We start from the raw sequence: 26571 nt of genomic DNA, 5'->3' as shown, positions 1-26571 counted from the left end.
CAACAATATTTGAGCATATTGCTTTTTTTTTTCTGAAGAGTAATCCATTTGTGTGAAATTCTTTGTGGAAGCCTTCTTTGAGAATCATGTCGGGAACTTTCTGATTCTGTTAATTATTTTTTTGATCCTAAGGTATAATCGAGGATTTTCCGGTTTAAAATAAAATAAATATATGGATGCTGCAGTCCCTGCTACCTATACATTTGTATTTTGGATAAACGTTAAAGGTAAGGTTACTGAAAGGTTCTTACTGTATTTTATCATCAGCAGGACGTGGTGTGCCATGTATCTTGTTGAAAGCATTTTTTCTTCATTTATTCTCGTTTATCCTTCATGGCCCTTAAAAACAGATCCCGATATGTCTAAGAATTGTTGGAATTAATTTTATTTAACTAATGAGGAACATTTTGAATAAACTGTTGGGATTTTTTCTTCTTGGGTTTGCATAATTATTTTCTTAAAGAAATATGAGCTGTATTTTTGAAGTTTTATTTCATTCATTTGGTAGGATAATTCTGCATCTTACATAAATATATAAACCTTTATGATAAATAGGATTTATCATAAAATAATGAATTCATCAGAAGGCAAAATTCTTCACTAAAGATCATATAACAATTTAATTTTTTTGTACTGGACGACAATAATTTTAATAACCTTTCTCACAAAAATAAGTCTTACAAAAGTTTATAAACCATATGCATAATGTGTTTTGTCATCTTAGTTGTAAATTAGAATTTCACATTTAAAATTTCCTATATGAAAATTGCAGCTCATATTGATTTAAACTTTTAAATTTGGACCTCGACGAAATATTGAGATATTTATCAAGTTTCCCCAAATATTATCATAATGGGAAAGCATGCTTATATTAGGTCATTGATTGGCAGTTAAATAAAAGTAAAACATGCAGACATCATATATTTTGGTTAATATTGCTGAAAAAAAATGAGTTTTAACAAACAAAATAAAAATTTATTGGGTTATTTCTACTGAAATTTTGTAGCTTACCAAGCAAGGCGATTTTTTTACTAAAATTTTAAGCCTGAGAAATACAATGTACCACATTCTGTAAAATTCTCTAGAGCATAAAAAATTAAACAATTTGTAGGTTTATTACTAACATAATTTTGATTATTAATCCCTACCTTCTGTTCTTTCTCTTTATACTGCCAATTTTGAAATATCAATATTATATATGCAATATCATGTACATGTACTACTTAATACTCTTTACTTGTATGTTTATCAAAGGCCCTAATAAAATGGTTCTAATATATAAATAGTGCCTTTTTGGGAGGGTAACAGTTGAAATTGACACCCCGAGAAAACCATTGTCAACCGACGCGAAGCGGAGGTTGACAATGGTTTTCGAGGGGTGTCAATTTCAACTGTTATCCTCCCAAACAGGCACTATTTATTTTGTTATACTGAATGTTTTTTTTTTAATTTTTAAGAAAATTTTACTGCTTTTATATAGGAATAACGTGAATTCTACAGCGAACCGTACGCGCATAACTTTCGCGCATGTAACATTTTTTAATGTTACCCGTTGCCAAGTGCGTTGCTAACGCTGAGGGTAATAGTAAATATTATTAACTGCGTCTTAACCAATCAGATTTCAGTATTTAACATGAAAGTATAACAACAACTCTTATCTTACCTTATAATCGTCTCCATTTCGAGTTCTAAATCTCATATCTGGTTCTGTTTAGTGTTTTTCTTAAATTAATTGTTTGTTTGTTTTATTTATCGGCGATTGAAATACCGGGATCTAACGCTCATTTTTAATTAAACAAACATTTTGAATAACGAATATTTTCATGTAAAATTTAATAATCTTTGAGTGGGATAAAGAGCATTCCTTTAACATGTAATTTTTATTTTATTTCGGTATATTGTCTACCTATTCAAAATGTTGCATTTAAATATAGTTAAAAATTTTGATTTTATATAAATCTTTTTCTTTATTTGTTTCAAATATTCGGCCTAAGAGGCAATATTTCTAAAACGTAGAAATATGCCATAGGAAAAAACCATTATTTAAAGGCATACACATAGCCGGTATGGATTTACACTGCTTAATTTTGGTAAGTGGAATTTTAAAAAAGATAGAGTTAGGATCAGGAGGAGTAAGCATCCCCAGTTGACCGGTCGCACCCGCCGTGTGCTCATTGTCGCAATCTAATTTTATTACGGTAATGTGCCTTTAGTTGTGTAATAGAGCACGGGTTGATCTAGAGTTTGTGACAGTGTTGTTTTATCCAATAATTTAAACATTTTAATTTGACAAATGTAACGCAATCATTGAATACTTTGTTTGTATTTTCCGAAAGGAGTTTTTCAGGTCAAAGACATTTCGTTGTCAATGCGCGGATCTAGAGTAGCCCCCCCCCCCTCCGGAAAATATTCCCCGACCCCTCCTGGCAAACTCCAAAATCCCCCAGACACCTATGCATGTTATATCCTTACCTTTTTCTCATTTCAAAGAAACCGTTGCGGAGAATAAAAATCTCAGAAATACAAATACTATCTTTAATAATGAAAGAGTGTTGTAGACGATCCTTAAACACGATTCACTGTATTAACCGTGAACAACTTGACTTCCTCATTGATCGCTCTGGGAATCTTCCATGTACTACTGACTTATATTTCAGTGAATGTCTTCATTTCTCGCTCAAGCTATTATAGTATACAGTAAAACACGATTATAGCGAACACGCTTATAATGAATTGACGCTTACAGCGAAGTGATTTTCACTCCCCATGACTATATAATATGTTGTAAATGGATGTAATGAATTTTGATTATCACGAAATAAAATCACCCGTCCCTAGCAGGTCGTTATAAGTGTGTTTTACTGTAAATCCGCACAAGATGCTTCAATGGGGGTCCCCAGGTGCATTGTGCTACTTCTCATCCATATTCAAAGGCATTGTTTGAAATCTTGACAAATAAATCTAATTGAAATAATCAGCATTTGCAATTGATAAAATTCATTGCCTTGGTAACGTTTTGATATAACAAGAAACAAATCTACTTTGAAATACGAAGAGATCTAGACTTATATATATGACCCAGTGATCTAGATATATACGACCCCAAAAAATCATCGCTTCCAAGGTTTATACCTTTAATCAAACAGAGAGAATCTTCTTCTACACACACATTTTTTTGAGAAATATGTTAAAAAAATAAATAAAAAACCAAGGCTTACAATTTTTTAATTAAACAGAGAGAATCTGTTTCTACACATGGTTTTTTTAAAAACTAAATTCCCTTTAAATGTCCGAGAGGAAAAAAGGAGAGAGATTCATTGTTGAAGCCTAATGAGGTTTCGGGACAATAGTACTTCATCATCAGCATACAGTGGCAACAAATTATCGTGTCCCGTAGGAAGTTCAGTCCGGCAAAGGCTTCATGGGTGGTCGAGGCTCATTAATCAGATATACTGAAAACGAAGGCGAAATTGTTTTCCATTTAGGACGGAAAAGTTGTTCGAATGGAATAAAAAGAACATTTTATGTATACTTTTGTCTGTCGTGGTCAGTTTCTAGTTCAAGTTGTCATAGATACACATACTTTCTCATTATAATCCTTCAGATTCATCAAAAACAGTCCGCATTAGTGTAGGTTGATATTCACAAAGCAATCAGATCAGAGCAATGTCCGTAGCCTGGCTTGTAAATATTGATGATTTTGATAGCTTATACTTTGCGGTCTTCTTTCTTTAAGATTTGAGTGTAACAAGAATTTGCTTGTTGTCATTAATCAAAGCTAGACGATATTTCTGTATGGTATTAATCTTTTGATTTAGGATGGTGTTCTTTCCCGTCCCGTGTATAGATCGATATATAAGTAGCCTTTATTTTTCATCAAGGCTGACCTTTGGTCGAACATGAGTGCGCTGTATTAACAAATCATTCTGATATGACAGGAAACCCCATTCTCAAGTTTACGATATGACGGGGAGCCGATGAGATGTTTTCCGATTTGAACCCCCCCCCCTCCCCCTCAATAGACTATGCAGACCAATGACTGTGAACGCTTGACGTCACATTTCATCTGTAAAAATAATTTTAAGTCTGTGGTCATTTACGTTTCTAAGACATCCTACCTTATTTCTGTTGATTGTGCACAACAGAAAATAGTCCTAAATGATCTTTTTTTAAATATTACATGTCCAAGAAACGCCAGTGTAAGCGAAGGAAGAAAATGTTATTAGTTGGATTACGGCAGAAAGTTCTACCCAATTTCGTGACGTATTTTCTTTTAATTCTATCAAAAATACATTTTTTTTTAAATAATTGGAAGCCGATATAGGTGTCATTTTTAAATAATCATTTCTCAAAAATGATTCTTCCTCGATCCACCAAATAATGCATTGGTGTGTCGAGCCACCTAAATATGTGTTAGCATAGCTGTGCTGGTTATCCACACTTTAAGTTGGCTGAAATGCAGAGCCTCCGGGTAAGTATACGCTGTCTAATAGCCAATGACAATAAGTTTTCCTTCATGTTTAATCTATGACCCAAGACAAGTTAAAAACAAAAGATGATACAAAAATGTACTTGGGAGCTGTATATCAGGTGAGCTATATGGCTGGCAGGTCTCAGTGTTATCGCCATACAGCCTGTCAAACATTTTACTGGAATTCATCGACGAAACCAAAAAAAAAAATGAACAATATATTTTTATTAAGATATCTCTCCCATCTGTATCGTTTCTGCCATTTTCTGTATCACGTGGAAAAAATTCACGATTTCGTCCTCCTTTTCGTTGCGTAAATTTTTATTCACAGTCTGTTCATTCCGCAACGATTTTACTGTCGCGTTGCATTCTTTCTTTGATTTATTGTCATGATTATAAACTTGTACTGACGTCTATTTCTGTTGACTCCTGCAAAAGACAAAGTTATAAACTGAACATGATTGTGTGATTTGCACCATCAAATTTCAGAAACCTTCGTTCGTTTCGATTCTTAAGTCAAATAATAAAAAAAATACTTCTGTTATACCACTTATTCAAACTAATGGGAAGCGACTCTATTTTATAAATTAAATATTTACATCTTGAAAAATTAATACATTTGAGGCGTTTTCCTGGTTTTACCGGAAAAGCATGAAAGATTCAATTGTAAGCGTACCGATTCCTGAAAGTCTTCCCGAGTTTCCTCTGTTTCCCCTCGCTCGGCATTGTCGTGTTCGATGGGTGTGTCCGGACTCTCGATCTCACTGTCCACTTTGTCTGTCGGTGAGCACCGCTGTTGGCTACTTGTATTTACTTCTTCACTCGCAACAGGTTGAATTTGAACAACTTCACTTACAACAGTTTGATTTTGACTTTCAAATTGGCTATTTCGTATTTCTTCCAAGACCTTGACTTGAATTTTCATGAGCTGGGTTAGGCTCATCAAATGAGAATTTACATGTTCCTGTTAAAAGAGGCATTTTTCATTTTAAATTTCAGTAATGACAGTAAATTAGCAAACCTGGACATATATTACGACACTCACCAGAGTTTGATTCAACTTTGTTGATGTGTCCGAACAGCTACAGACAGCGTGTGACGAAATTTCTGTGTCGTCATACGCTAAGATGGTTTCCTGTTTACCATCGTTGGCACTTAAAAATAGTTAATAAACTAGAAACATGAAAAATGCATACAGTTACTACATGTAGTAAGAAATTTCTAAATAAAAGATAAATTTGGTTCACTGATCATGATAGTGTAGTTCATTAATTTCTGGTGTATTTTAGATTTATTTTGCAATACAGTTCAAAACCTTAATAAATACATATTATCTATTTAATCCTGAAGTATTTTCTTTTGATATATTTAATGAAAGATAATAATGTTTTGAATGTTATTATATAGTTGAAATGTATCTACTTACTTTAATATCCTCTCACAGAGAGAATTTAAACCTAAACAACTGCTAATCTTATCTAAGGGAGGAGAAAAGCGTGTCTATTCTACTCTCTAGATGTGACCGTGCATAATGGTTAAAATAAATATTGCGATTGTACCATGGTTAATGTTAATCACATGAAAAGTCATTATTTTATAGCCTATTAATTAAACTATCTTTTAATTAATAGCACCACAACACACATTTTAGGTCCGATACCTTTTCGTGTTATTATTGACCGCAATCCCATCCGGCCCAGAATAACATCGGTCTACATTCACATTGTTTGACAAATCACAGTTTAACTCCCCAGAATCACAGGAATCTTTGTTTGATTTTTTCTGAACAACTTCATTTTCATGAATGTCTGTATTGTTTAGTATTTCACACTCTTTAAGATCCACCGTCACTCCATTGTTCACACTTGTTGAACTGTCGAACACTTTATTTTTTTCACAAAAAAGCAATCCTTTTTTATTGGCTTCCATTGCCTTTTCAACAATCGTTGGAAAACTGAATTTTCTTTTTATGAGATTGTTGTCTTTGATCGCTATCACTTCGCCATGAGCGAGTGTTGCCAGCACTGGCCAACCATCGACCTGCCCGTCTTCTACCAGGTCCGCGCTCAAAGGGCTCTTTGGCGGATCTCTCTTATAGGTCGTTTTCATGGCCAATTCTTTCATGGCACCCACAAATTTTTTACGCTTACTTTTTCGCTTTGAAACGTTAACAAGGAGACCTGGGGATTTTTTACTTTTAAAGGAACCACCTTGCTGGCCAGAGCATCTTCGCAGGTATCGGGCTGGAGAGGTTGGCGACCATTTTGTTTGAAAATCAGGAGCAGTATATTTCATTTTCTGCTGATGTTCTTTAATTTCCTTTAATCTTCTATGCCCGTAATCTCGAATGACCCGCTGGCAGGGAACAAAAATCATGTTAATAAATTATATTCGTTTTTTTTTCATTCTATCGTCGAAACTAGTTTTTAAATTTTTACAAATTAGGTAACAGGTGTACACATATTCCTTTATAGTTATACTTTATAGTTTGAAATGCAGACTAAATGTATATGATAAGTAATATAATGTAACTTAAGTTAATTCTTGATCTGTATAATTTACACATACTGGGATCAAAATGCTTGAAATGTGCATCTTAGATCATTTCTGGTTTCTTCAATTTACACACGTTCTTTTATCTCGGGAAGCACGAATTTCCAAGAATTGAAGAAACTTAATTACATGAATATTCCTATTTGATATTCGAGTCCATAGCAGAAAATAAAAAGGGCGCATCATAAAAGATGCAATTACATTTGAAGTATGAATATGCCACCATAGATGAGATCATCAGATAAGCATTTCAACAGTTCGCTTTTCAACATCAGTAATGCGTGTTTAAGGTAGGATGTTTTGGTCATGAACTCCTGTCGACATGATAATCGGTTAGACTTGTACTGATTGTAAAAATAGAAAAAATAACATACAGTAAACGACCAACTCCAAGTTTTCTACCAGAAATATAATAACCAAGCTTTACAGTATCAAACCTTATACCTTAGAATATTATTTCTACTACGAACGTGAGCCACCCTATGAATATAAATGTATTGGTCACCTATAGAAGAAGACTAGAAGAGGATCTCTGAATAAAAATATATGAAAATATGCTAATCAAAAGCTAAAATATGAGATTTTTTTTACTAAATATAGCTGTATATAGTACATGTATATATACTATAATTAAAACAAACCATATCAAAACACATAGCGTGGATCTTTTGTTGACCAACCAGTGCGGAATCGTTAGCAAATGAAAATTGTTAGCAAAAGACAAGGCTCAGCTGCTTGTGTCACATATTGTGTAATTATGAAGTGACAACAAATATTAGTAAACTCTAGGTTTTGTTAGAATCCTTGAGAAATACAAATTTGGATACCAATATGTTAGTAATTTCTAAGCTTTATTTAACAGTACGTTCTATTCCAATAGTACAGGTTGGTTTAGTTGGCTGTAAGTACCATGCGATATAAGGTGCGTTTTTTCCACAACCATAAGACTTTAACCTTTCTTTACCGTGAGAAATAAGCCTCTCCTGAAAATGCATTATTGTATTGGAATATAAGAGTAAAGAGTCATACTGATAATTTACAGAGTTGGTTTGTTTACTTCGAGGAATTCAATACAGATCCCAATCTCCTACACCTTCCATAAAAATACATGTAGATAAAACTGGCTTATTATCACGTTGAACGACTAAGCTATATATGTACTTATTTAGACTTTTTCTCTAAAATATAGGATGCTCATATTTTTAGATTAATATCATTTAATGTTGCAATACTTATTTGGCATTATTTAATATAATAATCTTATATTTATTTGAGAGTATAAAAAAGTTCCTTTACTTCTGCTTCCGGGTGATCTTTGAGAGCTTCAAGCACGTCTTCACGGGAAAGGACGAAGAGTTCCGAATATCCCACGGATTTCACGTCAGCAGTTCTCCTTTTAAAAAAGACCACATGTATTATCAACATGCCTTTATATAGAAGGTGGTAGCGAGAAAAGAAAACACACATTTTAGGAAGTAACGTAGGTCGTTATACTTTTGTTGATAAAATACATGTATGTAAATAGAAGACAAATGAAAAAAAAATCAACTATTATCAAAACAAACAAACCCCAATAAACCAAAAATAAAAAAAAGTTCTAAACGAAACAAAGTGCGTGTGCCTGTACATGTATTAAGTTTGGGGGGAGGGGATTGTTCCTCACCTGTTAATACCTCCGTCTAAATTCAAAATTCCAATTTCTCCAAAAAAATCTCCAGTTTCCATTTTTGTTAGCACAACACCGCTTTCACTATAACAAAAAAGTTTGTATGCACTTTAAATAGTCTTATTATTATTTGCGCAATCCAATTTTAACCCTTGATAAACATTCACACAAAAATTATTTTTAACTATGTTCACCTACTTTACCTGTTTTTACCTAAGATAAGCCAGCCCTTAAAATGCTCCCTGTAATAACCGTTCAAAATATAGAGATGTGATTTGCAGGATAGAGACTAAATGGTGGTTATCTCGATTCAATAAGTCCTTTAAATTCTGACGTCATGTTATTATGAGTTCCACTGACCTGATTATTTCCACAAGACCATCTGCTATGATGAACATCTCCCTGGCTACCTCCCCCTGACGACATATCAAATCGCCGGGGGTGAATATGTACGCCTTCATCTTCAACACTAGATCATGCAAGAACTCAGGTTGGCACTCTTGGAAAATGGTAACCTATGAGACAATGCGAAAGGGAAGAGAAATAGGTCAAAAGCTCGATGTCGACGATTTAATCTATTATAAGTAATGTGAAAAGATCGCAGAAAATAAAACAGCACTTACTCTTTTGAGAGTTTCCAAGTTGACATGGATAGCAAGCTCTGTTTTCAGTTTGTCTGGGAGAAGACCTAACGAGTTGATGTCGGAACCCTTCATTCGGCCCCTATAATGATATCAGAATCCTCCTAACATGTTTATTGTTTTATTCGTTTGTCTGCTTGTCTTTAGATGTAAAAAGCTTCAAAACTGACGAACAGTTTTTCATTTTCTTTAAACTGTTATCTATATCCTCGTCTGTAACATAACTATGTAAGTGAGAGACTACTGGGTATGTTGTAAACAGACTTTATTTCGCGACAATTTTTATTATGCATTTTACTTAAGATAAACTGGTTCACAACGACGTTTTTGCAATTTACTTGAGATAAACTGGTTCGCAGCGACTTATTTCGCGTTTTACTTGAGATCAACTGGTTCGCTGCGATTTATTTTCGCGGTGTAATATAGATTATCTGGAATACAGATGAGAACTGCATCGTGACGAGAATTATTCGAGACTTCGAGAAAATAAGAGTTGGTTGACAGTATACTCTCGTTCCTATGCTTGATAAGAGAAGAGGAACACTGCTGTTTCACCTGGTCTTTACCTTGTCCACACGTAATCATACCATCTCTGTACTCGCTTCTGGACATCATGGGGGACGTTATGCATCCTCATGTATAACTTGGCGCCATCCTACAATGTACCGACTGCCTTAAGGATCTGACATTTAGTAGGACAATGGACAAATCGTAACTGACACTTCAACAAATTGTTATTGAGATATTTGATATGAGAGCAGTTACAATTTTATCTATAAGTCAATTTGTAACAATTATCATTATCAAATACTAGTATTGATGCTGTTTCATGAGTTCAACGTGCTATCATTACCATTTTTACATCTGGAATCTTTGACACACTTTGACTTAAACAAAACAGACACATTTTTTTACAACACGTGCACTTTTAAAACGATTGATATTTGCGCCTTATCACTCAAAATCGCAAAAGTTTGACATCGACTATTCAGTATTAACTTCGGGATTCTCCTACACAGAAAAACTAATAATTATGATAAAGTATTTTCTTGGTTGTCTTTGCCTCAGTACATAAAGACAAAGGCTAGATATTTTCTCTTCAATAATTTCATATACTTTAGTTTCCTGACAGCGACCTGAGCAAGGTACTTTAGGATTATAATGATCCTTTCTTCGATAAGTTTTACGTCAGCAATAAACAAATTATTAAAGCTGTTATGTTACTGAAGTTCGTATCTTTAAAAAAATAACGCCAATCGTGCGACTGATCACTGAGGACTATAGTTGCTGTTAGCGATAAATCAGACACGCTGGATAGCGACCAATGATACCCTCCAGACAACGTGCTGAACAGAAACAGAACTCGAACCACTGGCCACCTACCAGTAACCGCTCAAACTCCTGTCGGCTGGCGTTCCTGTTTGTGATCACATTCCCTACCTGTCCTACAAAACAAAGTCATAGGAAACAATGAAATAAAGAGGTAACCAGCGGGAGTAAGATCATAGCAGCTTTATGTTATATCGATGTATATAAGTATCAGTGCTGCCACACGAACAGCTGAAATTGTAGACAGATTTCGTTATCAATGTTTTAACACTCTCGGTTTTCATTAAGATAGCGGTGTTATCAACTATGGAGACTGTATGGTTTATTCAAAGTTGAACTGTCGTGTTAACAACCTCTCGTATGACGCTATTTTCTTATTTACTCTCAGCTGGAATACTCACCCACGATGGTGGCGAATATGAAGACCCCAATCAGGTAGCTGACGATGACAAAGACATACCTATAACGTGAAGCAAGAGAACATGAGAACAGAGCCGTGTGGTGAGGCCACACCTGCAGTTTGGCGTGTGAAATTACATGCTCTGTACAGTACAACATACACTACTGCAGACAATTATTATATTACAGAAATAAAACTTCCATAAATACCTAAGTTACAAGAAAAATTATCAACCTGACATTACGAGGAAAACATCTTTGACCAGAAATAGAATTATTTACAACTCTCTCAAGTTTGTTTCTTGTGAAGAAGAATAAACCAGACTAAAACTGAATTCACTTCCGGGAGTAGACAACAGGTTGATAGTCTGGTCCTGCTTAGAACTTCAACTTTAAGATTACGCATGCGCCAAGGACAATATTATTATATACTAGTATGAGCAACTGGCATGTCTTTTATCAAGGACCGCGAATGTCTTCCTAGATCGTTATGGTTGTAAATATTTTAAGATAAAAATGTAACCTTTCTTTCATATTGTAGTGTTCTGACCACAATTTAGCCTCTTTGTCCCTGTATAACGCAAACAGGAAAGTAAACCACGTGACATACAAATCAATCATCAACGAATCCAATTCGTTAATATATGGACATGAATGTATGATTCTATATGTCCCAATCAGATGATTTAATTTTCATAAGTCTTTTATTATTTACTTATTACCATCAAAACTAAATACCATCCTTGCGTCACCATGTCGTTTTTAAATACAATGCAACGTTCGCCGAGCACAGGTTCGTTACATAAAGCATCAGAAGGAATAATTTTGAGCAATATCGCAATAATTTTTATCTTCATTGGATCTATAAACCGCATATATCCATTACAAACAACCCCCAATTCTTAATTAAAAAGTCAGTTATTCTTTAAATTAACTACTTGGATGACAAATTTATATTATACGAAGCAAATGGTCTCCACAAATATCAATAATTCCACTCGAGCACCATTTTAATTAAGTCTTTCATCGATTCAAACAGTGCATATAAATCAAAGGGTGATCAATCTATTTATTATTAGCATAACATACCATCTAAATCACAACACACATGCAGATGCAGAAAATAAACGTAAAAATGAACAGTTCTTGTGCAAGAATGTCGATGAAAACCAAATCATAAACACAACTACATTAGGCAATTGCACACAGAGCAGAGGACGTAACACGTAGCAAATACAGGGATTCCCTTTATACTCAGCATTCGAATTACTTACGCCCGAATTGATAATTTTTCTCTGGAATAAAGAGAAAAGATTATTAAATTATATCATAGTTCAGACTACTATTACTATCATAATCATTATTATAAAAAGAAGCCCTGTATTTACCTTGTTATATCTATTAAAAAAATATCACACGAAAAATTAAATGGAAACTCTAGTATCTGATCTTGATATTTGTAGTTTGTCTCATTTTTAAATTTCCTAAAGAATTTATGGTCAATGTAATGATCTTTGACAGCACACAAATCTTGGCTGGATGGTCAACAGATTACCCATTATATCTACCTTAGAATTCTAGATAGATATTTTTTTTAACATAAACATATTATTTAGTAAAATTCCATAAATTTCAGTTCTGAAATAACAAAGTTTTTCTTATGTTTACAAAAAAGCTCTTCTTCAGGAGATTAATACATTTTAGAAAACGCCACAACCATCTGACCCCTTAAATTGGAGGACAGTAGGAAAGTTGAATTTACTGGTATACACAAGTCATCGGGATGTAATCAACTCCTTGACATTTAAGTCAGTTCATTAAATCTCTCAGGACATCTCAGGACAGAAGTACGGAATTCTACAGAATTTACCGAGAATTTTCTTCCTCTTTTTGTCAAGAAATTCGATTGTGTTCACACTACTTCTAACAGATGATTGTACTAGTGTTTGTATTGTAATGTCTTCTCAGACTTGTTTTGCGTGGTTTATTTGTTGATCGATCGAAATTACACGAGTTTCACGGTCTGACGTCACGCGATTGACATCACTTATGAAGTATTCTGTTTTTGGGAATTGATTTTAATCAACTCTCCTATGCAGTTACTCAGGCAAACCGAAAGTGAAACAGTGTTTGGACCTAAGCACATATCAACACCGCTGACAACATTTAGTTCTAATCAATAAATTCGATGTAATGAGTTCTTAAGAATTGTTCTTCAAGGAAACTCATTTATTGATATCTTGTAAATAGTCAGATTTTAAATTGTATGAACAATATAGATATTTTTTGAAGTCGTACATTTTATGTATTCCTACGCCAAAGTTCAATATAGTCTCGTTCAACCAGACGCTCGGCTGTCTCCGTAAATCTCCCACAAGCATAGAGTCTCTCTTGCTTGTCGGAGATTAACGGATACCGCTAAGAGTCTGGTTGAACGAGAGTAGAGTTCAATTTTGCTTGGATCCATACAGTTTCTCATAACTATTTCGATTACCAGGTACTAATACGTAGTTTGATAGAATAATTCTTTGAATATTACACAACATGATTGATATTGGATTTTCACGAAATTTCTGTAGGATTTATATTATAAAAATGTGCGTAATTCAAATACTTATACTAGGAATTTACTTGCCATGCAAAATAACATATCGTTGATTTTAAAATAAATAACAATTGATAAAATCAACTCCCGTCAATACTTCAATACTTTGATTCATAATTACATATATCAAATTTAAGAGCTCAACGTGGGCAGTGATGGCTGGTATAATATGATATGGATTAAGAAATGTATTATATCTTTATCACATATTGTGCAAATCAATATGTGAGCCTACTTCTAACTCAAAGGCAAAATTTTAGTGAAGAACATAAACACTTTGTGTTACATATACAACAAGGAAATGCATTATAAACAAGATGTGTTTGTTAAAACAAAATGAATACCCTTAAACAAGATAAAGAACGAAACATGAACATGAAAAATGCTCACCACACAAGGGTTAATATTTATACGAACTAGGTTAGTTAGTTTACTTTTTGATAATGATATATTTTTTAAAAGTTCTGTCAAAATGAGATAATACATGTAGGAGTATTTGATAATTCACTTGTATATATCTTTATGCAGCATTATTCGCCCTTGGACAAACACGTGTCAGTTGGTGCGTGCTTTGAAAGACCACCTGCCTTCTCTGATAAAAAGATGGCAATCAAAACAACTAAAGCTTTCGTTTTCAACGTATGACATATGCATTTTGTTGCATTAGATGCAACCATTTTCCCCATTAAAACCAAGATGTCTAAGATTGCTGTATGTCAAATGTATTTATTTACCCCACGCACAACAATGATCACGTGATTAAAAATGACTGATGGTTATAGACTCGTATCACTGGTACGGATTCCAATCAACTTGTTTCACTCGGGAGCAACGTTGGCGCAAAGTTAAAGGACCTAAATACTGAGATTCTGATCAAGCTGCATCAGATAATTAAATTGTAACAAATAATGTCTGTACCTCAGGGGTTAATGTTCTGCCACGAGCATGTTTCGTCTGTGTAGGGCTGTGAATAATAGCAGTGCTTTCTAGAAAAACAGATTTAGCGTTACTAAAGAAGAACTTTGAATATTTTTTTTCCAATTTGGTCCAATTTAATGCACTTCAAATTTGAACATCAATAAGAAATTTGCATAATCGATGACGCAGTAAGTTGAAACATCAGCATAGGAAATTTGACTCAACTTCCGTCTTCTTGAAATCATTTTGGTCTGTGTCATTTTTTCCCTTATTTATTTCCTTTTCGCAAACAAGAAATAAGATTCAAGTGTCCCTAGAGGTATGAATTCCTTACCGAATCTATTGTACATTAAATTGCATATATCCCCTACAGCAAACTTAGTAAAAGGACAGAATTAAGTGAATATACTTTTTAAAGTCAATTCGATACATAAGGTTGTCGTATTATAAACTTATGTCATGAACACTTTGCAATACGCGTCAACTTTTTAAATTGTGATTTCGTTCATAACCATATCTTAATGTATATCTTTTATTACAGGTAAAGCCTCGCCTGTGTATTGTGTTTACCTACCAGGTATACATAACACACCTGGTCACTTCGTGACTATGTAACAAATCGAACTTCATTGCATGCTTTTTCAATCTAATCAAATTTTCACATTAAAAAACATCCCCTACATGATGCACTTGTACAGTGTAAAGCAGATTTTAATTTACAAGTCTGATTCTAATTAGATTGCATGGTTTCTTTGCAGACTTTGAAAAAAAAATTAATTAGTAGACAAAATATTTTTGTTTCAGGAGCCGGGTCGATTCATGGTTTCCACGTGACCAATGTATGTTAGCTAATAAGAATCTGTAGTGAATATAATTTTCAGAATAAAGGTATTATATGTACTTATATATTTTTTGAAGAAGTTATATAAATACAAGATACTTGTAAATGTGTGCGGAATAATTTTGCTTGTTATAAGAGAGAACACAGCCTACATGAACCAATGACTCTCCTGATATGGAAGCCTCATTTTACCGCAAAGCACTTGGAGTAGGTTGGAACCTTTATCCATCTAAATGTTTCTACGAAAAACTAGATATAGGCCAAAGATCTATTTCTCTCATTTTCAGTTAGATAAAGTAGTTCCAAAGTCCTGGTTTTCTTCCTAATTTGAACTAATCTTATCAAACACAATGAATAAATTATTGACCGAATGAAATTGCAAAGGGTTTGCATCAATAAGTTAGTTAGACCAAGTGGGTGAAGACTTTGAAACTGCTATTACAATTCAAGTTTGTTTTAAACAAAGGACCGCATTGTCATGACAGCTACATACGACCATCTACACTGAAATATTTGGTTTAGGTTTTCTTTTCGTTTACCTTTGACAACTACAAAATTATTTTTTTTCATTTCTTTATCTCAATATATGACTTTTAAAATCAAGCCAAATTATCCATTGGCTGCAGGGCTGGACAAACATTGCTTTTTAATCAAAGAGAAATGTATACAAGACTAGCGATTTTTAGTGGTACAGTTGGATTTGCTAAGAGTATTTTTCTGATTTCCAAAGACAATTGTCAAATAATGCTTACAAGCAAAATAAATGGGACAAATGCGTGCAAAAAGAAGCAGGCACGTAGCATCGGGGTGTAATAAAATAAGGTATTAAACAGTTAAATTTAAAAAAAAAAGTTAAAAGTATACACAAAATTTTTTTTGGGGATGAATTTCCCCATCCCCCCCCCCCCCCACACACACACACACATTTTCAAAAACGATGCTACGTGCCTGAGAAGTAATATCAATTACACTATTAATTCTATGTTAAATATGTCAGTGATAACGCATCTTATGTGTTACCAATTAAACACTTAGTTAAAAGGCCTATGGGCTACATTGTCAACCATAGTAATACATGTAATAACGTCATTTGAACGACTGTAACTGATAGCTTAACTATATTTATTACAATACAATATTTACCAAATGTTTTCATATCTTCTTTGTTTGTAACACTTATACGTGTTACAAGGCTTATCATACGCATTACAAGGCCACTGATACATGTTAGACGGCTAATTATACGTGTTACAAGGCTAATGATACGTGTTATAAGGCTTTATATATCGCCTTAATCCTCTCAGATGTGTTTACCGACCATCCTCCTTAATTCACGGTCGTTAGTATTTTCCGTATGAACGAAAAATAATAGAATATTTATTAACATCACTAATGGAAATACAGTTTATCTCAACTTGTCTGCAAAATACCATCCTGAATTTCTATTTTAAAAATTTTGATTTAATGCCTTTTACCTATGGTTAAAAAATACCCTATAAAAGTATTTCACATCAAAACATTCTCAATGATGGCTCTAACTGTGCAGATAAAGCCATCATTGAGAATGTTTTGATGTGAAATACTTTTATAGGGTATTTTTTAACCATAGGTAAAAGGCATTAAATCAAAATTAAACTTCGTTTAATTAACCATAAATATAATATATATTTATGGTTTAACTCTATGTAATAAATAGGTACTGATGGTGGTGTGTATAGGTATTGTGTCACTCTGTGTGTGTGTGTGGGGGGGGGGGGGGGGTTAAAACCAGCTGAGGAATGGCATGTCCTCAAAGTATGGGCCAACGCGAACCACTAATTCATCAACGCCGCATCCCGATCCCGAACTAATATCCTCCCTACCAGAGAGAAGGGTCGCCGCCAGGACAAATCTAAGCTCTCGCCATGATCTTTTACAGTTTAAATTAGTTTCTTTATAGTGTAATTGGTGCTTACAGTAAAAAGAAAGAGCTCGTAGATAGACATTGTTGCCTCGGGACTAGTTATCTATAATGGAGTTTTCTGACGGATGACATGAATCAATAAGATCGGTTAGGCAAAGTAGGCTGTCGAAGCACTTTAAAAAGCTCTTCATAGACCAAAAAGTAAATTGTTTTTGCTATCTGTATCCTCTAGTTTATTATATATTGCATAATTCTGCAACGAGCGGGTTGGAATGACCTACGGGGCGAAAGCTTGGAGGTCCAATCTCTCGTGGATCGAAAACCGGTTGCAAATGTAAACGTTGAATATCCGATTAGACGCAAAAATTAAAGGTTAATTCGTAAATTACTACTGAAATCCCCGAGAGCTTTTATTAATTCGAAGAAATCGAAAAATAATACCTTCAGTTGTAAAAAACCGGGTTTAATTTTTATTATATACTTCGAAAATGATTCGACAATATTTTCAAATATGTAATACTAATTCTATCAAAATTCATATCTTATCTTTAGATCACAATGGATTTTCATTTGTCTATATTTAGCTACGCCGAGTATATTATTCTCTGTATTGCAAAAAAAATTAAAGAGTTGTTCAAACAAACAATGACAAGTTGAATTTAGCGTGTGAATGTACGCATTCCTAAACTTCTTAAAACTAGTCTCCATAGTATTAAATGTATGTGACCTTATGAATTGTAAGGACAATTGATTTGATAAAAGCATTTTAATTTATTCACATCTTAGTACTGACTATTTGGGTTAACTTCTGGATCGATTGAAACGTCCAGCTTCCTATACTCTATACTATAGATTAGTTGTAGTATAATCGATATCACGAAAAGCACAGGCAGACATCAGTCTCCCAAATATTGTAGCTACTTCCATATATGGAAGAATTGGCTCTTCTTCCGATGTACATGTAACATACTCATGCACAATAATGATAATATACAGTACAGGTCACAATTATCCCGACACCCACCGTGTAAAAAACACGGTGGAAAATGGTCTGTGTCACACCGTGTACACGGTGTGACACCGTGTATGTGTATTGTAAAATTCAAGAAAATGCACCGTGTCGCACCGTGGCCGCCTGTGTAACTCCGTGGCCACTGTGTTACTCCGTGAATATTGTTACCTGAGACGTTGATAGAAACAGCGTACATGTACGTACTTGTTTCTCGCGTAATATGAATCGTCAAAGAGAGATGAAATAAAAAACTATCATAAATATTTTTTCGGAGAAGTTCCAACACGACTCACTACATAACTCACCCACTGATGCGGGTGATGTATGTATCTGCTCTGTTCGATACCTTCACCTCCTCATGGACCATTAAAGAAAGCACCTGTATCCTAATTAGCCTATAAAAATATATTTTTTTATTTGATAGGACGTAAGTATGCACAATGAGATGAGATTAAGTCTCACGGCCACGCTACAACTACTATATAGGATTCAAACCACTCTCTTGACAAGGATATGGGCATGTTCGGAAGTATCTCTATCTAATAGTATACGGTATGTCAAACCGATTTTATATGAAGTGCTACAGTTCTGTGCCTTTATATTTGATGATAAGAAATAGTGACGTGTTACCTGACAGTGACACTAATTCGTCGTCCACAGGCCTCACGAGTGATGAGAAATTAGTAGACATACGGCCGTCACAGATTTACATGTTTTCTTTTAAGGAGGCTTGATGGCAAAAAAATCCATCATCTGATCTGCCTGTAACTTTTAAACAAGATCTTTTTGGCCATAAACTGTTAGGTAGTAAAGAAAACATTCATATATTTTAGCTTTAAAATTTAAACATTTTCCTATAAGTTTATATAGAACTCTTTCTCTAAAGGAGGAAAATATAGCCTAAAATGGCCCCAACCATCTAGCGCCCTTAATTAGGCTGTTTTATTACACGACAGTGTTTCTGTGCTAAATTTAAATCTTGAGAATTAGATTTAGAAATACAAATTGGGTCTACTCTCAGTTTATGGATAGCTACGTGTTTATATAAAATTTATGGCAAAGAAACTGTTTCATTGCGCTCACAGATTTCAAACATGTATCCTGGTATGTTTGGGCTATGCTACACAAAATACTCGGTAAAGAAATACCTTTTGTTTACGGAGGCTTGGTGGTCATCAATTTACCTTTGACTTGATATTTTTGGGCATAAACCAACATATCGTAAAGAAAACAATTCAAATACTTTGTCTTTAAAATTTGATCATTTCCCTATATCTTTATACAGAACTCTTCTACATAAGGAGGTAAATAAATGTATAGCATAACAATGGCCACAACCATCCAACCCTATTCAAAAAGTAAAGTAAATGAGAACACAAAAAAGCAATGTCTAAACACATGTGCAACGACAGGATTTGAGAGCAATTTGCCGTCAACTGCATTTTTTTAATGGTTCAATATTTTGTTTTAAATGTCTGTGTTTAATTTTTCGGTATCTTTTCAAAATATATTCTAATGCAAAAAAAAACCCCAACAAAATATACCTAATTTTAAATCAAACAGCAATAACTTGCACCCCCAGACCTATATATACCGACTGTCGATTATATACGGCATATCACGGATGTAACTTTTATATATACTAGTACGCAGTATATGTCTCATCAACTTTTACGTTAGCTGAATATGAGTTGATTTTTTTTTTGGTATAATCAAGATTATGGATATCATATAACATGATAACAAGAAAGAGACATTTTTTAATCTGGAAAAGATGAAAAATTATCTCTAAAAAAACAATGGATTCTTTTCTGTTTATGAGCTTATTTTCAAAGAAACCTAAAATCCCAGTTTCCTAGTTCACACAAACAAATAGAAATTAATGTTGGATTCCTTTGCTACAGCAGACACCGACATTCTACTTAAGGCAACACTTTTCACTGTCTTAAAACTTTCAACGGTCTTTTGAGCTATCGTAGTTTTTCAAAAAATCTTAAAGTTTTCAACTATCTTAATTCTTAACTGTATTTTAGTTGTAAAAAGTTTTAAAGTTTTCAACAATCCAGAATTTTAAGGTAAATCAAGTTACAACTATTTTGAAGAAAAAAGTCGAGTTACATATTATGATTTTTTTCGTATATAGTTTTTCATTATCATTGTGGTTATTACACAGAATGTTCAGTTCTATGTAAACGTTTTAGTAGTAGATATTTGGCCCTTATTTTGCCATATTTTATCAATCGTCATATCACTGAGGTAACATTTAACCGTCATGGAGCAAGTTTTGAATTTACTGGGTGGGTGTAAATACAAAATTTACAAACATGACAAAATTTTGTATTTACAATTACCCAGTAAATTCAAAATTTGCAATGTAACATTACACTCAAAATAGTTGGACCGTATATACTGAGATTTGTGGTACCTGTGGACTGCTTTCAATCGATTCATTACATTCCTGTGGCAAGAGATCCACAATGTTTTGATATAAACACATTTTATAGTGTCTCCTGATTAATCTAATCTATTCTAACCCTGTCTTAAAACTGTATCGTTTATAAATACTACATGTAAGTCTTCAGGAAATGAATTATTCTGATAAATCACCATGCAATCGACCCCTTATTCCAGTTAAATGGGAGGCTGCGTTAAAGGGCCGTGACTATTTTCAGATTGTATTGATCTATATTAGAAGAAGAGTTCTATATAAAGATGTAAGAAAATATTAAAACTTTTAAAAAATGAATAAAAACATTTTTTGTTTACCAAAAAAATAGTTTACAGTTTTACAAATCATATCTAAAGTTTAAGGTTTATCTATCGGGTTATATATTGGCCTCCCTAACCTCTAAGCACGTCTACTGCTTCATCGCTAATATACCGTGGAACACGTGATGGCGATGTTTTTTGTATTATTTCCCACGAATGTACACGAAGTTTCCTCGACGAAAACAAATTTTGAAAGAGTTATTTTTTTTCACTGAAACTAAAAACCGACGCATCCACGAAATTACATCCCCACGAATGAGCAAAAAACCCAACAACCCACGAAATTTAGCCTCTCACGAATTTAGATGATCCTATGACAGTTTCGCATACACGGGTGTTTTAGTTAGGCTAGCTAGACAACTCTACAACTATTATGTTGATAAAGAGGTCTAGCGCACTTAGTATACGCTTTCGGCCACTAAAAGGGTTTTTACAGACATTTGACATTTTCAATATTATATTATATTTAGTTTGAATATATCAAATGAAACACAATTTCGAATTACCAGGTCAAAAGAGTTCTAATTAACTGGCACTTTATTATTTAAATCTTCAGGTTTTGAAACTGCCATATAAAAAACAGTTAGTATGCAACAAATCGTTGGATATATGGGTCTTTGAACCATATTAAAATTAAGTTTTATAGTTATTGTAGTAACTAGAAGTTTACATTGAATTAATTTGGGTTTAACTTTTGACTGAAAAAACAAAAATTTCAATTAGTGGCTTTTCAAATACGTTCATGCATATTGTCACATATATTAGAAAGACATTAATGTCTTCTATGCGTGGCCTAGTGGTAACGTGTATTCTTTTTTTTATTTTGAGGTCGCTGGATCGACCCCACTAAGTAGTAAATATTATTTTTTCAACTACAGCATAATAAGAACAGAAAGTTTAAATTCCACGTATCAACTGATCTTTTGTATATTCAAAAATTCTCTGTTGTACTTCTGGGTATGAAGTTCATACTATGAACATATCCACGTGTCATGTTGTAAATTTTGAATTTACTGGGTGGGTGTAAAATCAAAATTTACAACACGACAAACCTATAAACTGATCTCTTCAAAAACACTGTACCGTGTTCATCATTCGCTCGAAGTAACAGCCAAACATAAGATGTTATTTACCGCCCAGATACCGATTTAGTCTTCAGGAGCCAGGAATCCACTGACTAACCGTTCGATACACCTTAAATTTTTAGGTACGATATTTTAGCTTTATATATTTTAGCATTATAGCATTATAAAGTAAAGGAAGTTTTCAATTGTTTAGCTTTAATAATCTTATAAAAAAGAGGAGTCTTCCTAAGAGAAAATAAATGTAGTCTAAAAATGGCCACCACCACCCACCCCTCATAAATGTAGAGTGTTAACTCACGTCTCCGCAAATCACAGTTTTTAAATTCACTAATTTAAGTCCACATATTGTATTGTGTTTATCATTACACTGTATAAGAATACAGATGATGTCAATCATTAACCAATTGGTAGCTGGGTAATTGATCAGATAATCGGCCTACAAAACCATGTATTGACATTTATATAGCATGTCTGGGGCTCTGGTACTGCAATTTTACCACTCTAAATCCTGACCCTCCTCTCTATATTTTTTTTGTATATAGGCGCTGTGACAATCGCTGCTACACAATGTGATAAGTGTGGGTAATTTTCACCGATTTGACGGCGATTAGTGGTATTGGTTTTTCCCTCTCAAAGTGGACAGCTTTTGCGAGTAACTAACAGCTCAGCGTTAGTGGTTAAATCACAGAGACGCAAAAAATACAGCGCCAAAACACATTGCTTTGATTCTCGATGTGTTTGTTTTATGTTGAACATAATGATGGTCCATTTTTATAGTAATCCTGTGAGGTTCACTTCTTGGTCCATTTTTAATGGGTTTTTGCTCCTCATTGATTAGATACACAGATCGACACTAATATTAATATTTTTATAATAAAATCGTTGCCAAGGAACACAAATATTATCAATAGATAAACAAGCAGCAGCAGCAGCATGGCAACAAGAAATTTCTAATTCAAAGCAAAAATACTAGAAAGGACCCCAGGTAATCCGAATGCACTCGGGGGAAAGGTTAGCTTGCGCATGCACCAGCATGATATTGAACAAATCCCTCCCCAATCTGACATATAAGTATTAGTCTATCAATAGCATATTTTTTCATCTATTGATACGAAAGTAAATAAAATGTCTTGATATTATCATCGTCTCTATTTATTTGTTTGCTATGTTTTTGTGAGATTCTGCGATTTTGCTGTTATATGTTGCACATGTATCTAATACATACATTGTATGTATGTACTGAAGAAAAACATTTCTATTTGATACTGTATGTTGGCAAATAATAACGAGGGTTTTATTTAATTTAAGTTCGCAATTTATCATTTTCCCGCGAAATTAAACCCACCGTGAATACTTTCAATAGTTTTCAAAAACGTTTTAATTCTTACTTGTAATATGATCATCGCGCCATTTTCGCAGCGAGAAATTATAATAACAATCGCAATTTGTTCTTTTTGAGAAACTTTTTGGTCAAATCTAGTCAAGCTTGAAGGCCCCTGTGATAGGTTTGATCATGCCCGACCGTATTTAATCACCTCATAATATTCAAGAAATGATTCCTTATTACTTATATTAATTAATATAATTTTCAGCTATTCTTGCACCCCAACCCCGTTATTGGTGAACTATAATGGTCAATATGTTACAAAATCCTTCTCCACTTTTGTGTTATCACAGACATGTAAATATTTATGTGGTTAGATGTGAGGATATTTTTGTGCAATAATATGCAATTTTCAAGTACAATAGAACTAGAACATTTTTTCACTATGAAACATTTTACATTCTGAATCAGAATAATTGTGATTGATGGAAGATCCTTTAATTCAAGGAATTTAAGTTTGAGGCCTTAAAATGGCCAATAAAGGGTTTTTGGATGCCTAAAATATATTGAAATCCTTATGGTGCATCAATAAATCGTGAGATTTGGCAGAATAAAAATGAAACTTGTACGTTACAAGAAAATGTCCTTGATTTATCATGAAAACGATTCTGTTAAATCAACACATGTTTTAACTGATATTCTATTTCAGACTTCTGTTAAAAACTCGAGTTTTTGATCCAATAATTGTAGTCTTTTCTAGGACAAAAACTTAAAGAATAATGTATTGTATGCTTAAATCTTTCCCCAAGCATACGATATAAAAAAAAACCATGATATATTTCACAGCCATTAAATCTAAGTGGATTAAGAGCAAGAGATATGTAGGTTGCAAGAACGTTTGAAATAAAACGAAAATTGCTCGCATCAAAACGAACGTGGGGCTATAAGGGGGTGTGTAAGAATTGAGGGGGGGGGGGGGGCAACCACACAATTAGCGTTTATTGACATAAACTTTCATTCCATAATTTGATATGAATAATTCAGACAGTGGGCCCAAATTAATATTTGCATTAGCGCCCTTGGAATGTACGAAATATTCAAATGTTACTAAATCCCAAGGCTATTTTTGTTGCAGACCATTCGTCGTCAAAATATCCATACACTTTAATTTGAAAAAAATGCAAAGTGGTTCTAGTCAAACTCTCTGTGAATAACTTACAATCTAGTCCTGTTTCAAACTTGTGAACAGAATTTCTGGTACAACTCGCATCTCAAGAACTTGTTTACAAAGAAAAAAAGCAAGGGTTGCAAAATTATGACCGCGCTCAAAATGGTATTTAAACCATAACAACTTGAACATAATTATCCAAAGGAAACGTAATAGTTAAATGGATCTAGCATGGTATCTGCTTAACTTTATTCTAGCACTGTCGTGTGACAATACCCAAATAGACCAAAAATATAATCAAGTTGTGCTGTAAGGACTGAAAGTACATTCCATGCATTTTTTTTAAACAAAAGAAAATGCACCAAAATTGTAATTTTTAAATTTCTATTTGAACCCGTTTGAGAATGTGGAAAAAAATCTTGGTAGCAATAATTTTTGTTCAGTTATGCAACAAAGAACTAAAAAAAATGAAGTAGAGAAAATTAGTTCACACGATCTAAATCCTTCTTCATTAGTGTTCATTATCTGAGTTTGATCCGCAGACAGCTTCTTCCTTTACTATCATTATCTACTCCCGGTCCCCTCACGCTGATGGGCTGCTGACACCCGCCATGTCCTGGCGATAGATCACTGTTGTATAATACTCACCTGCCACGGTGGGAAACAAGATATCCGACAGACACCGAACAGAAATTTGATTTTTAATTACGGTTTGTGTCCAATTAATCATTTTTTGATAGATCGACAAAAGAAGAAAAAGCTAGAGGATTGGATTTTATTTTCCAAACATTATCTGCTACACTGAGCCAATAAGGGTGTTTACCAATTCCTGAAATATACCTTCCTTTTCATGAGATGCCGGTATTCTAGTTCATCGTCTCGTTAATTGGGGCACGGATCGTCATTTTGACCTACTATTACATTATAAAAATAGCCAGAGTCTCTTATAAAAATATCAGCTCTGATAGAGTCCAAGATTAGCCGCTGGATTGCCGAGACACATGCAGTGTTATCAGGAAGTAACAAGATTATGCTTACCTTAAAGAGATGGACCTTCAGAGCCACATTATTACATGCCAATAAGTATAGAAATACATTGTACCAGTACAGTATAATTTCCAAAGATCTACATGTAATTACCGTCATTTTAATGTAATTCAAACTTATTTTGTGTCTTGTATTACCGTATATTGCATCCCACTGACGACTTAATCTATGGGTCATGAAATATGTTAGTTGAATAGTACATTTCCATCCTCTATACAAGAACAGCTTCCAGCCAAATGGATTTGAATATCGTTCGCAAATACAGCAACAGGTTTTTTAAAGAGCTGCTAGTTAAAATATGATGTAAGCGTTTTTTTAATCGACATCTTAGAAAAACAAAAACAAAAGTGCAGAACGTTAATAAAAAATTCAACTTTTAAAAAGTTGTTTGTACCATTAGGAAGGCGGTTGTGACTTTACCCCCTTTGCCTCTTCGAATTTGCTAAAATTTATCGAACAGGCGGTTTATAGAAAAACAGAAATTAGGACAATTTTTTGCGGTTTTTGTTCCCGCTTCGATATTGTCATAAAATTTAAGTTTATTTGTGTTATATAATATCATTTTTGCAAATTTAGATTTGTATAATGTGCTCCAACAGGTCTGGTAATCGGATAGCACGCAATTCGAGAAAAACTGAAAATACACCGGTAAAAGAAATCTCAGAAAACTTTCTTAAAAACATTATCCTTGACTTAAGAATTAAAAAATTCAAAACCAACAGAAAAAGAACAATACAGAGAAGGGCGAGTCTACAATTGGTTAGGGTCCCTGTTTGTCAGGTTATCATTGCATTGTCTAAAATGAGAAGAAAATTCTAAATAGAAAAATTTAAAAACTGT

General features: G+C 33.7%; 1 protein-coding gene across 7 annotated transcripts in view; it reads right to left on the bottom strand.

Annotated features, from left to right (window-relative positions):
* Positions 1–4680: 4680 nt before the first annotated feature.
* The window catches only part of LOC128190272 (cyclic nucleotide-gated channel rod photoreceptor subunit alpha-like), a 36475-nt gene continuing 14584 nt past the window's right edge, over positions 4681–26571 (bottom strand). For 6 of the 7 annotated variants that reach the window (XM_052862267.1, XM_052862265.1, XM_052862268.1 and 3 more), the window contains 12 exons: positions 12334–12354; positions 11062–11120; positions 10715–10776; positions 9898–9986; positions 9314–9413; positions 9051–9205; positions 8688–8774; positions 8321–8417; positions 6132–6826; positions 5517–5625; positions 5148–5435; positions 4681–4900 (listed from right to left, as the gene is read on the bottom strand). In XM_052862267.1, coding sequence (XP_052718227.1) covers positions 4865–4900; positions 5148–5435; positions 5517–5625; positions 6132–6826; positions 8321–8417; positions 8688–8774; positions 9051–9205; positions 9314–9413; positions 9898–9986; positions 10715–10776; positions 11062–11120; positions 12334–12354 — 1798 coding nt within the window. In that variant the 3' untranslated portion in view covers positions 4681–4864. The remainder of the gene's footprint in view (positions 4901–5147; positions 5436–5516; positions 5626–6131; positions 6827–8320; positions 8418–8687; positions 8775–9050; positions 9206–9313; positions 9414–9897; positions 9987–10714; positions 10777–11061; positions 11121–12333; positions 12355–26571) is intronic. The other variant, XM_052862264.1, reaches the window with a different exon arrangement.

The sequence above is a fragment of the Crassostrea angulata genome, chromosome 6 (genome assembly GCF_025612915.1).
Source record: "Crassostrea angulata isolate pt1a10 chromosome 6, ASM2561291v2, whole genome shotgun sequence".
NCBI lineage: Eukaryota > Metazoa > Mollusca > Bivalvia > Ostreida > Ostreidae > Magallana > Magallana angulata.
This window is presented reverse-complemented; position numbering and strand designations above follow the sequence as displayed.